The sequence below is a fragment of the Knufia obscura genome (assembly GCF_036327395.1).
Source record: "Knufia obscura strain CCFEE 5817 isolate CBS 148926 chromosome Unknown scaffold_6, whole genome shotgun sequence".
NCBI lineage: Eukaryota > Fungi > Ascomycota > Eurotiomycetes > Chaetothyriales > Trichomeriaceae > Knufia > Knufia obscura.
In genome coordinates, this window is record NW_027042692.1 from 1,015,863 (window position 1) to 1,030,361 (window position 14,499).

The 14,499-nt window shown below is 51.1% G+C and overlaps 7 protein-coding genes across 7 annotated transcripts; all 7 read left to right on the top strand.

Moving 5' to 3' along the window:
• Positions 1-438: 438 nt before the first annotated feature.
• Positions 439-1,847, top strand: PMZ80_005871 (uncharacterized protein; the record flags this gene model as incomplete). The annotated part of the gene is made up of 2 exons (XM_064874288.1): positions 439-1,071; positions 1,122-1,847. 2 exons carry the CDS (start codon positions 439-441, stop codon positions 1,845-1,847), a joined length of 1,359 nt encoding a protein of 452 aa, XP_064730010.1.
• A 458-nt stretch (positions 1,848-2,305) lies between these two features.
• On the top strand, positions 2,306-3,835 carry PMZ80_005872 (uncharacterized protein; the record flags this gene model as incomplete). The annotated part of the gene is made up of 1 exon (XM_064874289.1): positions 2,306-3,835. One exon carries the CDS (start codon positions 2,306-2,308, stop codon positions 3,833-3,835), a length of 1,530 nt encoding a protein of 509 aa, XP_064730011.1.
• A 398-nt stretch (positions 3,836-4,233) lies between these two features.
• On the top strand, positions 4,234-5,259 carry PMZ80_005873 (uncharacterized protein; the record flags this gene model as incomplete). Its single annotated transcript, XM_064874290.1, has 1 exon — positions 4,234-5,259. The coding sequence occupies one exon, from the start codon at positions 4,234-4,236 to the stop codon at positions 5,257-5,259; it is 1,026 nt and encodes a 341-aa protein (XP_064730012.1).
• A 2,207-nt stretch (positions 5,260-7,466) lies between these two features.
• On the top strand, positions 7,467-8,231 carry PMZ80_005874 (uncharacterized protein; the record flags this gene model as incomplete). Its single annotated transcript, XM_064874291.1, has 1 exon — positions 7,467-8,231. One exon carries the CDS (start codon positions 7,467-7,469, stop codon positions 8,229-8,231), a length of 765 nt encoding a protein of 254 aa, XP_064730013.1.
• A 254-nt stretch (positions 8,232-8,485) lies between these two features.
• PMZ80_005875 (uncharacterized protein) lies at positions 8,486-8,836 on the top strand (the record flags this gene model as incomplete). The annotated part of the gene is made up of 1 exon (XM_064874292.1): positions 8,486-8,836. The coding sequence occupies one exon, from the start codon at positions 8,486-8,488 to the stop codon at positions 8,834-8,836; it is 351 nt and encodes a 116-aa protein (XP_064730014.1).
• Positions 8,837-10,587: 1,751 nt separating this feature from the next.
• On the top strand, positions 10,588-12,274 carry SMI1 (Cell wall assembly regulator; the record flags this gene model as incomplete). Its single annotated transcript, XM_064874293.1, has 2 exons — positions 10,588-10,598; positions 10,648-12,274. The coding sequence occupies 2 exons, from the start codon at positions 10,588-10,590 to the stop codon at positions 12,272-12,274; spliced, it is 1,638 nt and encodes a 545-aa protein (XP_064730015.1).
• Positions 12,275-13,019: 745 nt separating this feature from the next.
• Positions 13,020-13,949, top strand: BMT2 (25S rRNA (adenine2142-N1)-methyltransferase; the record flags this gene model as incomplete). Its single annotated transcript, XM_064874294.1, has 1 exon — positions 13,020-13,949. The coding sequence occupies one exon, from the start codon at positions 13,020-13,022 to the stop codon at positions 13,947-13,949; it is 930 nt and encodes a 309-aa protein (XP_064730016.1).
• Between the last annotated feature and the right edge of the window lie 550 nt (positions 13,950-14,499).

A 14,499-nucleotide genomic window follows, 5' to 3' on the forward strand; every position in this document is an offset into this window, starting at 1 on the left:
GCTTATTAGCATCACAGGCTTGACTACAGAATGAATGCACCAAGCTCAAATGTTTACATTCTGAGGCTTTTGCGGCAAGGGCTTGGGCCGAGCACACCCACTTCGTGTCGTTCAGACATCCACCCATTGCACGGCACCGGGTAGCAGCGTCCTGCAATCCGCTATGACATGGGTGTAACCTGTCGCGCTGGTGGCCCTCAAGACCCTCGATCTCGTGTGAATATCGGAGCTCATGTGGGAGCCTTATTCAGTATCGCAGGTCGCACCTTCCAGTCAACATTCGCTCTTTCCTGTCATATACTTTCCCTCCATATCGCGTTCCTTTCCAGCGGCTTGAAGTCGTTTTGTCCATCGTGGCAGGTCCATTCCTTTGCAAAGAAAATCACCCTAGACAGAAGTTTGACTACCTAGGCACATAAATATCTACCTTTCAGCATCATGGTTTCCACAATCGTCCTGGCCCTTCTTCTAGGCACGGCATATTCGTGGCCCACACGAACACAACTACATGAGCAATTCCATCACACCACCATAGAATCTGGTACTTATCCTACCACACATCCGGGCAGCCTCCCACCCATATACAATGGAACAATTCCCGGCCACAATGGCACTCACAACGGAACGCATGGCAACTCCACTGGTGTGAGCTGGCTACCTAGCACGGAGAAGGTTCGAGGTGTCAATCTAGGGTCGCAGTTCATCATCGAGCCCTGGATGGCCTATGACGAATTCAATTCCATGGGCTGCGGCGAACTGAACGACGAATGGCAGTGTGTGAAGAAACTTGGTCAAGATGAGGCAGATGCTGTGTTCGAAAAGCATTGGGATACGTGGATTACTCAACAGGACATTGTGGACATTGCTAGCCAAGGTCTCAACGTTGTCCGCATACCAGTGGGATTTTGGATGAAGGAAGATCTGGTCTTGGAAGGAGAATATTACCCACGAGGTGCACTAAAATACCTTGATCGTTTGGTAGGCTGGGCTGCGGACGAAGGGCTATACGTGATTATGGATCTTCATGGCGGGCCTGGCGCCCAATATCCCAACCAGCAATTTACTGGTCATGTAAGCTGACCTACAGCAAGGATATGTGCGATGTGCTGACAGTAAAACAGGGTGTCGACACGCCAGGGTTCTACACACCAGAAAATTACGAGCGAGCTGTTGTATTTCTCGAATGGATGACGCACCGTATTCACAGTAACACGAATTATCGAACCACCGGTGTACTTGGCGTCATGAACGAGCCAGTGCACGCATCCGATTACCCCGACGAGGCCGCCGACATGCTCGAGAACTTCTACCCGGCAGCCTACACCCGGATCAGAGCGATGGAACGATCCCTCGGTGTGCGTCCACGACACCACCTGAAGATCCAGTATATGGGGGACGCATGGGGCGCTGGCGACCCAACATCTTTCCTGCCGGCAAACGCAACAGGTCTCCTCTTCGACGACCATCGCTACTACAAATGGGATACAGACGTGGAGCAAACGAAGGAAGGTTATGTGTCTGCTGCCTGTGGCGATGACAGAGGCGGCAATTCCGTGATCATCGGCGAGTGGTCCTTAGCCATTAGCGACGAGTATCAGAGCGAACCTGAGTTTGCCATCTCAGGCAATGAAACTGATATTGCCGCGCAAAAGGAGTGGTACCAAAGCTTCTGGGCTGCCCAGGTCCAGAACTTCGAACAGAGCGCTGGCGGCCACATCTTCTGGACATACAAGTGCAACTACGTTGGAGGCATTGAAGAGTGGAGGTGGTGCTATCAATACGCGGTTGCAGAGGGTGTCATACCGGACGATGTGAGCTCGGCTGTCAGTCTCAGTCCGTGCTCTTAGTGTGAGTAGAGGCTGTCAACCATGTCCCTGGCCGGTTCATTGGTTATCGGTCACGTTATACCACAGCATCTTTTGCCAGATGGCTCACATCAGCGAATCATCTTATGGATGGCATGATAGGGTCATGAGAGTCATAGCTGTGTATGTAGTCTCCTCGCATGAAGTATAAGATGTTCATAGATATCTAGGCTTGCGCTCACTGCACATGTCCGAGCCAAGATATCGACGACCAGGATTTGGCTGCGCTACCAGAACGCTTCTCCTCTTCCTCGTCTAGCGTCACTTGGCTGTGCTTTGTGGAGGTCGAGCGGACGCCGTCCGCGGCTTCAAGCTAGGTCAAAGACCCTTCGCGTCAACGAACGTTTCTGTGGTCCGAGTTGTCGCGAAATCTGACCATCGGATCGAGCAGCGGAAGGATAAGCGCGATGATCTCTGTATAGCCAGCATGTCGTATGAGCATGGCGCCTGAGAGTGACTCGCCGCCACCGTCCGCTCACCAAGATGCTCAAGTCCACGAAAGAACACCTCTGCTGTCGTCCGAAGAATCGCAGGGCACACTCATAGACTCTCATTTGCGCGACGACAATAGTCTCGATGCTACTGAATCCCTCCTCGACCAGAAGCCCCACTCATGGACCGATACATCGACCTGGAAGACAGAATCATGGCTTCTACTGTCTTACTCCGCTCCATTGGTAGGCACTTACCTCCTGCAGTACTTCTACAGCGTGGTTACCATCTTCGTGGCGGGCCACATTGGAAGTGACGCGCTCGCCGCCGCTAGTATCGGTGTGACGACGATGACTATCATCGGATATGCTATCTTCGAGGGTATGGCGACCGCCCTCGATACACTCTGCGCTCAAGCCTATGGATCCGGCAACCTCCATGGTGTCGGATTGCATGTTCAGCGGATGGTGCTGCTGATGGGTGTTGCTGCGGTGCCCATCGGTACGTTCTGGATCTGCTCGCCGTGGGTGCTTGCGCTTGTTGTGAAGCAGGAGTACCTTGCTCATATGGCTGGGCGGTTCTTGCAGGTCAGCTTGATCGGGTTACCAGGATATGCAATTTTTGAGGCTGCCAAGAGGTTTGTGCAGGCTCAGGGCCAGTTTACGTCTTCGCTTGTTGTGCTGATCATTTGTGCGCCGGTCAATGTCATATTAAATTGGCTGTTCTGCTTCAAGCTCGGCTGGGGACTTGCAGGAACTGCGCTTGCCGCAGCTCTGACTAACAATCTGAGACCGATTTTGCTGGTTCTGTACGTCTGCGTATTCAGGCGATGGACACTGGAGTGCTGGGACGGCTTCAGCTGGAAAGCCTGGCACGATTGGGGGCCGATGATCCAGCTGTCAACTGCTGGCACGATCCTGAACATCAGTGAGTGGTTTGCGTTCGAGATAATGACATTCAGCAGTTCGTACATCAGCACCAAGCATATCGCTGCGCAGACGATCCTTACCACGACATCAGTCCTCGTATGGCACATTCCGTTCTCTGTTAGTGTGGCAGTCAGCACCCGTGTTGGCCATCTCATCGGCTCAGGTGCGATCAAGAACGCGAAGAGAGTTATCACATTCTATGCCGTCGTCTTTGTCTGCATCGGCGTATTCGATGGATTACTGCTATTCTTGCTCCGGCATCATATACCACAGTTCTTCTCCGAAGATCCCGAAGTACAAGCTATCGCAGCACAAACGACGCCGGTAGTGGCTCTCTTCCAGCTGACTGATGCCATTATCGCTGGCTCATGCGGCTGCCTTCGAGGCTTTGGTAGACAATCCGTTGCGGCATGGGCTGCTTTTCTGGTGAACTACCTTGCTGCTGTTCCAATTGGCCTGTGGCTCGAGCTTGGGTCGTCTGGTCTGCAGCTTGTCGGATGCTGGTCTGCTCTACAGGGCGGCATGGTCATTATTGCTGCCATAGAGATCGGGACTATGAAGATGATGAGCTGGCAGAAGTGCGTTGAGGATGCACAGTTGAGAAGCTAGCGCCATCGACAGTTTTGGTTTGCTGTTTCACGCGGAAGCCTTCACCATGTTTTGTGTCTCCGCATTTGACAAACGACTCATACCGCCACGTCATGCCAAGCGCAAGTTCATCTCAGCTCACACATGACTGTGTAGGCAGCCGGCCGAGTTGATATATCTGTTGATACCTTGCAAGACGTGGTACGAACCCTGTTGGCAAGAATGAAGCTCGTTTTCTACTGATCTGGTAGTGTAATCACATGCCACTCAGCTGGACGAAGTGAGGTTCCCCGGTGCGCACCAATACTTCGGATCCCGGAGCGTTCCCAAACACGCTGACACGCCTACAGATCGACCTGTGTACCATCGAAATTCAGAGTACGTGAATTTTTACACGATCCATTCCAATCACGAGCGAAATGGGATTCTCCAAACCTGCTGCGGCACAAGAGTCCTCGCACTTCCTTTCGCTTCCGGCAGAAGTCGGTCAGAAAACACTCCGCCTACTGCTCAAGAGCCCAGACCGCCTACAGAGCGAAAAGCAATACAATGATCGATGGCAAGAAGCACATGTTCCGGGCTGGGACGACAAAACGAATCTATCCTCGCAGCTACTACGCTGCTCTCAACTACTGTACCACGAAGGCAAGCATGTGTTGTACGAAGAGAACGTACTGTCTGTTTGGTTTACCTGGCAAAATGGAGAGGCGCGGTGCGACATCTTGGGCACGTCTATCAACTTCCCACCTGATCCGCTCGACTTCCTATCTAAGACTATTGATCGCCTCGCATTCGATGAATGTCCGCCTGGGATTACCATTGAGCCGTCTGACGAATGGTTCATCTCGAATGCCGCTATCGGACACTTTGGGCGGGTTGAGGTTGTGTTGAACACTGACTTGCTGGACCCTGCCTATCTTGCATGTCATGTGCTTCGAGCATTGTTCAAAGATGCGCATATTTCGATTATGGCGGATGAGTGGTATGTGGAGGATGAATATCGTCTCGATATCTGGCTTGCCAGCTTTGCCTGTCTGCGCTGCAAACAAGTAAGCTTCGAAGGTATATCAGGAGAGAGGACACGACAAATCGAGAAGACCATCACAGGAGGTGATCCCGTACTAGACTTGCTGCCTGCTACGAAAGAGCTGCACAGAGTGATGATAGAGCGTGGATTCTCCTGGCCGGGTCCTAATGGTCTCTCGCACTCACGTTATGGTGGCGACACGTGGCGTCTCCGGATCCATATATTTCAATGCGATGGCGACGGATTCGAGGAAACGAAACAGGAGATTCTCGACAGCGCAATGGTGATAGCGGACACGACGGCGGAAGAAGGGCTAGTCAAGATCGTGGTGGATGCTGCTGAGAAGATCAGAGATGTCAACAGGAGAAGAGACGATACGAAGCGTGCACTCAAAGCACTCCAAAGCGATGATACCTGAGCCAACATTTCGTATGACGTTTTTAGAGCACGATTGCAGTGACGTTTGACGCGGAAAGAATGAAGTGATGGCAGTGCAAGCGCTCAAATACAGGTCGAGCTGAAAGTTGTTTATCCGTTACGATGTTTATGCCACTTGGCTAAATGACTAAACTCAGCCGACAATCTATAATACATCTTCTCGGCTGTCTCGACTTACTTCCATACCATCTCCCCATCGAGAGCAACATTGACGTGCAAGCTCGCAGCCACTTGCGCAATCACGAAAACCATCCATGACACACCTTATCCGCACGCGGCAAGACCTCGAACGTTATAGCACTTTCCCAATTCACCAGACCTGTCAGCGAACAAGCGTCCTCTCGACTCTTCCAGCTTCCTGCTGAACTTCGTCTTATCATCCTTCGTCTCCTTCACAAGAGCGCAGAGCCAATCTTTGGCGATGACCTTCAGCTATCATCGCAGCTTTTCAGATGCTGCCAGCTGTTGTACACCGATGGAGAAAGAATTCTGTATACAGAGAACACTCTGCTCGTCAAATGCTACAATCTATTCGACGAACAGGACATCGATCACAAACCACCGCTATGCGATATACTCGACATGTGTATCGATATTCCGCCTCATTGCCTCCTCATCCCTTACAACGGGTTTGGCATGCTATCCCAAATCAAGAATGGTAGCTTCACTATGGCCGGACAATCGACCATCGCAGAGTCGTTTCTTATAGCCTCGACAAAACAATCAGCTACGTTGAGGTTCTTGTAGATTCAGGTCGAAATGGACTTATACAACGCCGATGAGATATACACAGCCTGCAGACTACTCAAAGACCTCGTTGAGAACAAGCACGTCATCCTCAATTCATGTGCGGTTGACTGGAAATATCTCCCCGAGTTCTGCGCTCCATATCCTGCTCTCTCCTTCAAATGTTGGCACTGCCAGTCCATCACATTTGACAAACATTGCAAGGCTCATTGGAAGCACGTCGATACTGTCTCAATTATCATCACATCCCCCACCCCCCACCAGAGTCAAAGACTGCTATCCAATGTTACAAGATATTCACTTGCTCATCACCGACGACCCGGGCATCGACCTACTCGAAGACGGTTTGTAGCAGTATCAAGAAGATGCCGACGTATCCGACCTTTGGAACGCGGTCTGGGCTTTCGACGTCTGTGCCTTCACCGAGGCGAAGAACAAAATTCTAGAGCGAGCATTGGACAGCGAAAATGATTTCTAGAAAGACGAAGAAGAAACAACCATACTGATCAATGATCTGAAGTCCACGACGATCGCCAAACAGCGAGCAGCACAAAAGATGTTTCACGAGGCTGATATTGCAGAAGCCAAGCTTGCGGAGGGGTTTCGAAAGAGCCTGGCTGATATTGCTGCGAAGAAGGCTAGGTCGGTCGGGATGATTGGTGCGCTAATGGCTAAAGAGCCTTGAATGAAGAAAACTGTATGCAGCTGGCTGAGTCTTGTGGCATCGGGTCATGGTGGGTTGGATGCTAAGAGATACCATGAAATTTCCGCCATAGGCATTGATTACGGAGGGATGGTAACAGACAAGCGACTTTGGCTATTTGCGTATATCGAAGGTGATTACAGAACTTACATGACATGAGCGTTGCTACTACCAGCAGTCCGTATGACGAAACCTCAGACATCACGTCAACGTAAAATGAAGCAACAGTGAAAATCGTCGAGCAACCTTCATCAGGGAACCACAAGCTTTGTTACGTCAGTCACCGCACACAGATCTTCTTGAAATTGTCCCTGATCTTCCACATTCGTCCAGCAATAAGCACATCCAATGTCCGCCATAGAGATGGCAGCTTTCATACGTCCTCAAGACGCGCAGGCGTCCTCGCGATTGCTTCAACTACCTGCCGAGCTGATTCTCATTGTCGTGCGCCTATTGCTGGGATCACCAGAACCTATCAAAAGTTTGCGGCAATGCGAGATTCAGAACGATCTGGACGATGTCCTTTTCCAAGAAGTTCTCGGTCTATCGGCACAGCTCCTACGATGCTGTCAATACCTTCACGCGGTGGGGAAGAAAGTACTATACGAAGAGAACACTGTGGTCATCTATTTTGACAGTGATATCTACGATGAAGGGTCCTGCCACGTCTTGGACACAACGACTACGATGCCCGAGCATTCGCTTGACGTTCCCGCAGTGGACTTCAACCTGCTATCATGGTGCAGGAAGCGGTTATCGCAGTCCCATCCAATGAAGATTACGAGCGGCAGCATGACTTGATGAGCAATACGTATTCAGCTGTGCTGCAGTTCACAAAGATTGAGATAGTTACGGATCTAGCACAATACCAGGATGATTTCATCTCCTGCCGGCTTCTAGAGGAGGTCGTACGAGATAAGCAAGTGAAAGTGAACCTGGTCCTAGACTCATGGGACGAGACAGATCAGGCAGAGACGATCGTTCCAATGTTCAGCAACTGGCGCTGCGCTTCTATCGTTTTCCAAAACATAACACCTCAAATCACGACTGCTGTTGCGCAAAAAGTAACAAGTCGGCAACCGCTAGCCAGAAATCTGCTTCCAGCAGCACAAGACCTACACGCTCGTCTGGAAGAGGTCATCGCGTCGGGCCTACTTGCACAGGTGTTTCGATCCGACGTTGCGGCCGATCGCCTTTGGAGAGCCGTCTGGTCGTATGATACTCTCAAACCATCGTACAATGAACGCAAAGGTGTGATCTTAAGCCAGGCGCATGAGGCGCTGCAGATGCATCGAGACACGGAGATTGAACAAACCAAGCGAACAGCTGAATCAAGGATCGCGCTTGTGCAAGGCCGGCAAGCAACAGGCGCTTCGGCTTCTGAAATCGCAGAGCAGGAGCAAGAGATTCGAAAATGGCAAGAGCAGCGACAGGCGCAGTTGCTTAGTGACTACTCGTCAGCTCACGAAAAGATCCAGGTCTTGCAGGATCGGGTACCTTGACTCGACACGCGGACGACCTCGAAACCTCGAGACCTCGAAACCAAAGTATCTGGTGGTCTGTAGCGCGTCCAGGCATGCAAGACGACGATAATGCCATAGCGCTAATCCTTTGTTCATCATTGTCGATAGAGGATTTTTCAAGAATGGCAGTATCCCACATTTAGAGACAAAGCGACTCGAAATAGCGTCTGCGGACCACAATATCTGGGCCAACACCCTTTGAACGTACGTTCCGCAACATCAATCAAGCGAACATGTCTTCCGAGAACCCAAAAACGACGTCGGTGTCAGAAGTCATCGACGACCCACAAATGCACCACACCTATGCCAACCTCCTCCCACACATCATTGCGCTCATATGCCCACCACTGGCAGTTGGTTGCGCTCAGGGCATACCTGGGTACCACTTCCTGATAAGTTTCCTGGTGCTCATCTGTTTCGGGTACCATACAGCACAAGTCCATGCGACATTTGCGCTTTGGAGATACCATGGCAATCCGTTCGAGAAGGTCGACCTTGCTACTGCGACAGTCATGACTCCTCATCAGGTTGAAGGAGGGACGTTGAGAGGAGCTTTCACAGGCACAATTGGTAAGATCTGGTAGGTGGGGAACAAGTCTGCTGTCACAAAGCCGAAGTGCTACAGATATCAGCTTTCAGATATCTCGGTGTTTACCATACTCAGAGTCCAAGTCTATCGTCACATCGCTTGCGAGCAAGTCTCCGGCCTTCTCATTGCAATCGCATTGTCCTGCTTCGCTCTCACTTGTACCATAGTAGTTCTGCTGACTGCGCGTGATCGTCGCAAGCTATGTCTCAAGATTGCTGTGCGGTACTAGGCACCACTGGATGGTCATGTTCCGTTACTCGTCTTCGTGGGCTATGCCGTCTGCTAAAGTCGTGGCATCGTCCACTTTGCCCAGTATCTGCTGTGCTATTCTTAAGGTGGCAATTCGCCACCTGCGATGTCCAACTGAAGAGCAAGAACAATCGACAATGTTGTCTCGCAATGCTTGCAAGGCTATGCATTCTTGTCGACTCGCTTATCATGAGGTGAAGAACGACCAGGATGGTGAGACAGCAGGTTGGAGAGGGCAATTTATGATTGGCTCCACTGATAAGTTCACCGAGCTCCAGGAGTGCTTCGAGAAGCAAGCAGGCTTGGCTCGTCGACCCTGGATGAAACAAGCTGCGAAGCTTGTCGACTTTTCCACGAGTTCCAGGCTGCTGCTGTGGATGCCTCATGGTCCTGTTGGATATGATTTGTGGAAATCTGCATCGCAGCCACGCACAGATTCATCTTGTATGCGCTTTCCCTCTCACCGCTGCTAATTAAGATGGTGCTTTCAGCAGATTCTCTGTGCCGTTTGGTGTTTCTCGCTTAAGCGCTCCAGGAGAGACAGCAGTAGCAAGACGGGTGAAGGAGAGAACAAGGACGACGTGGATGCACTGCACCTTGGGTGTTGTAGGACGGCATCGGACAAAAACCACCGGAAGAGCAGTGCCACAGCATCATAGAGCAGATTGATTGTTTCCAGAACAGATTGTGCCTGGAGTGCCTGGCCTTTGCTGTTCAACGAGCATGCACGACGTTGCGCAAACGTCATTCCTCGAAATGCGTGTACGGAGAATTTGGCAAGCACGACTCATCGTCAACAGCCCGGTTGATTTGGTACGTTTGTGAAAGCTTCAAGCAGGGATTCAGTCTATCAGTCTGATGAGACCTTCTGCAGGTGCAGCTGCAGGTTATGGTGATCGACCTGTGGCACAACGGAAGTGGCGCCCTCTGCAAGCTCGCATTCTCGCTCTTTGGCTGCAAGCAGCGTCTAACAAGGCCCGTTAAGCTCTCCGAACTGCTCTAAAGTCCTTAGAGCCGTCCACTAAAACAGTGGCCAGTCGATGAGTGGTCAAGCGGACCAAAAGCGGAATGGAATCTTGTTTTCTCCTCTTCCAATGGGCCCTGCAGCATTTGTATATCTCCTGAACTTGATACCGCATGTAAATTCGTCAAAGACAGACGCAGGAATCAATATCCAAGCCACTTCTTTGTTCTCGTTCCCGAAGCCCACGAACAGACATCGTTCACACTGTCGCTCTTTCCATGCAATATCCCTCTCTACGGCAAGCACTCGAAACGAGACGATATTAGGGAGTGTTGTGATCTCTTCATCTCAAATAATTCTTGAGTTGGAGAATTAGTAACGTCACGGACACGCTTTGGCACTAATTGCGGTCGACAACAAACAAACCTCTAGACCTTCTAAGTCCGCAACCAACAAATCATCAGCCGCAACACCCTCCTCTTCTGCTGAAAATCATCAACGTGGCGACAACAGTTACAACCTCTGCGCCCACCATGGCGAATCCGTAAGCACATCATACCCCTAGCGGTGACGGCACGGACTAATACTTACAGAATCGCTGATGCATTCCGCTCGTTCTGGCACTCTATGACCTCTAATGACCGTCACGCATCACACGATTCACCATATAGAACAGGGCAGCACGTGCCGATAAGTCAAAGCCGGCATGCGCCGTTGACTTCAGTAGCAACGAGCGCCCTTGAATCGCAGACCGACATATCTACTCCTTATCACGATGATTCGAAACGACCCTCGATATCCTCAGCTCATATGGCACAATCGCCATCGAGACCTTACTCCCCCGGCATGCGCTCCGTGTCTTCTCCAAAACTGCCAAACGTGGAGGAAGTAGCTTCACCTGGTGAGATCCAGATGCAAAGCTTCGCAGACGGAGCTCCTCCACCGCCTCCTCCCTCACACTCTTGGAAGAAAATCGACAGATGGGCCGAAGCCAACTATGAAGAGCTTTTCGACAATCTTTGCGAAGGCTGTACTCAAAACGATGTAAATGAGCTTGAGCACGAGTTGGACATTACCCTTCCACAAGATGTGCGAGAATCTCTTTCCACACACGACGGCCAAGAAAGAGGAGGCCGACCTACTGGAATCATCGTAGGCTGTATGCTGCTCGATTGCGAAGAAATCGTACAAGAATGGAACAACTGGAAAGTTGTGAACGAGGAATATCTTAGTGGGGCCCGCCGCGCACAACAACCAATCTATCCCATCAAAGGCATGAGCAACGGCGCATCCTCCTCGAGCAGTAGCCATCAACCACAAAATGGCAGAGTCTGGCGTCAAGAACTGTTAGATAGACAAGACTCGCAACCGCCGAAAGCGGTCCAGAGAGCATACGCACACCCAGCTTGGATTCCATTAGCAAGAGATTGGGGTGGAAACAACATTGCTGTGGATTTGGCACCTGGTCCGATGGGCAAATGGGGGCAGGTCATCCTCTTCGGTCGTGACTACGACTGCAAATATGTGATAGCAAAGTCCTGGGCTCATTTCCTGGCCATTGTAGCAGACGACATTACAAGTTCGAAAATAATTGTCGACGAGGAATCAGGGGATATGAAGCTCAAAGAGTTCAAAAGCGAGACCGTCGAGCCTGCGTACATGGATATCCTGCGATGGAGGGCCGATCAGAAATATGGCAGGCGAGGCTCTGCCACAAGACGACGGTCGCAAGGACCGCCAGGCTTAAACACAAACGTGGGTGGAGCTAATGGCAGAAGCTCGCCGTACGGCAGTCCAACGACTGAAGAGCGAGGAAGATCACCACATAGATTCGCCCGCCAAGCGAGTGGCAGTCCAAGGCACGGTGTTGGCAGTCCGCTGGCTAGAGTACAAGAAGAAATTGCGCAGCCACAGCCAGTGCGACCCGGAGGTGACATTGTAAGAGATTTCGCCAGTGTCGCTGATGGAAAGAAACCAGAGAAGCTGGTGGAGGCACCGACACCGATCGATACGCAGCCACCGAAGAACAAATTGGTGGACGCTCCAACGCCTGTCTCAGCCGCTACGGAAAGAAGAGAATTTCCGAAGTCCGGCCTCAGTCGAGTGTCGACAGCTGACGACATGAACGACAAAATGAAATCACCAGTCAGGGAGAACGGGGATGTCAAAGGTCTCGGCGTCGATGGTATCGAAGATGATATGAAAACAGTGGCTATCTAGATGATGCCAGCAATACCTTCACCTACCATCAGCTGACGACACAATTTTGGTTTGGATAATGGTTTGAATCGGAAGAGCGAACAAGGACTCGCGAGATGCATTTTAGATGGTTGAGTTTTGAGCGTTCCAACTCTGCATGACGAGCACGCTGTACGAATAGTGATTTGCAGATGTACATTGAGGGGCGAATGGCCTCACGAGCCTCACTGCGGCGTTCAGTCAGCTTGCTTTGCCAGACACCCAGCGGCCGTTCTGACAACAACATGTAGTGTTAGCCTATGTGAAGAGCACAGGTAGATAAGGAAGGGGCAATCAATCGATAGCGACAGAAACTTGTGCATCTTCCTTGCAGTGGACAATTCTTCCTGTAGGTAAGCACGTTCCGCTAAAAAATAGTCGGCTACCGGAAGGAGCAATCGAACAATGAGTTCTTCATATAAGCCGTGAATGCCAGTTGATTCACTGTAGGCAGCCAAATAATAATCCTCGCCATTCCACTCCGAAGCAGTAGGAAACGCATCAATTTATACCATGAGAGGCGGATGCTGAGTGCGCCAAGCCACGGCTCGACCCCTTCAGAATTTCGACCATCTCTGGTCATTTATCTCACCTAGTTGTGGCATCGTCGATCATCCCAACAGGTTTGATCCCACTTCTGCCGGCTCGGTGACACTCTGAGGACCAGCACGGCTACATTGAACCATGAGCTTGCCCACAAGAAGTCCTGTTCGGCCTCAAGGGAAACATGGCTAGAACCAAAAGCAGCAAACTAAAATCTGGGCGACCACCTCTCGCAGTCAGAACCGATAGCGGCACTGCGAAGGTAACGGTCAATGCCAGGCAGAAGTCTTCAAGAGCGACCAGGAGCCTCATAAACAAGCACCATCAGCTACAAAAAGCGCGCGCCACAGCCTCCGCAGCTGGTGATCACGAGCTCGTCCAAGATTTGGACGAACAGCTTCAAAATTTGGGTGGTCTGCAAGCTTATCAAGCGGCCAGTCTTACTGGTCAAGACCGAGACCGCGGCGGTGACAGTAGCGAGAAGCTTGTTGAGTGGTTGCGCAAATACGACCTTGTCGGCTCATCACGCACAACACAAAATCTCCGTGTGCTGGAAGTCGGTGCCCTGAGCAGCAAAAATGCTATATCTGGAATGATCGGAAAGGGTGTCGAAGTTGTCAAAAGAATTGACTTGCATAGCCAAGAGCCAGCTGTGATCGAGGAGGCTGATTTTATGACATTCCCGGTACCCGGACGTGATGGAGACAAATACGACATCCTGAGTCTCAGCCTTGTGCTGAACTTTGTGCCAGATGTTGCGCAGCGGGGAGAGATGCTACGGCGGACTACAATGTTCTTACGACCACACACCACAAACAGCGGTCAAGGAGCCTCCACTAGAGATTCTGCCGCGCTGCCATCCCTCTTCGTGGTGTTGCCGCTGCCGTGCCTGACTAATTCTCGGTACATGACGCATGACCACTTCGTCTCGATCATGGAAAGCCTCGGATACGAGCTTCGCGAGCACCACGAGAGTCAGAAATTGTCATACATGCTATTTATGTGGAACGGGGCAAAGCACGACAAGAGCAAGGTTTTCAAGAAGGTCGAGATCAATCCTGGTAGGACAAGGAACAATTTCGCTGTGGTTCTAGATACTGGTCGAGGGAGATAGCGTGGTTCACTCATACAACGTTCTGCAGATTTGTATCCAGGCACGTTCGAGAGCTCATTAGGCTACCACATTGCAATCATTTCTTACCCCCATTGCCGCCGTTGCCACCAGAGCTACGACTCATCATCCTTCGATGTCGGCACAAGAAGCCAGTCATTATGATCACTGAGCACGAAGTTCAACGTCGGCTCAAGCAGCCCGAGAAGTGCGATGAAGAGATCACAAGCAAGAAAATTCCGGCGGCATAGCATTTTTAAACTTGCGAATCACTGGAAGCTTTCATGAAGTTGAGTCTACCCGTCCGAGTTTTGATCATTTGCTGAGCAATCGACCAGGCCGCTTTAACTCGGACTTCGGTATCCTCACGAATTCGGGCTGGAATGACCAGGGGCGCGGCTGTATTATCTAAGCCTAGCGCTCCGCAGGCTCCATTCAGTCGCCGACTTTGGATGGCATTATGCCGGTTCTGGTTAGCTAAGATGACCCGGGAGTCCTGACGTTGACCGAACTTGAGACTGACATGCATATCCCATCTTCTCAAAGGTCATAT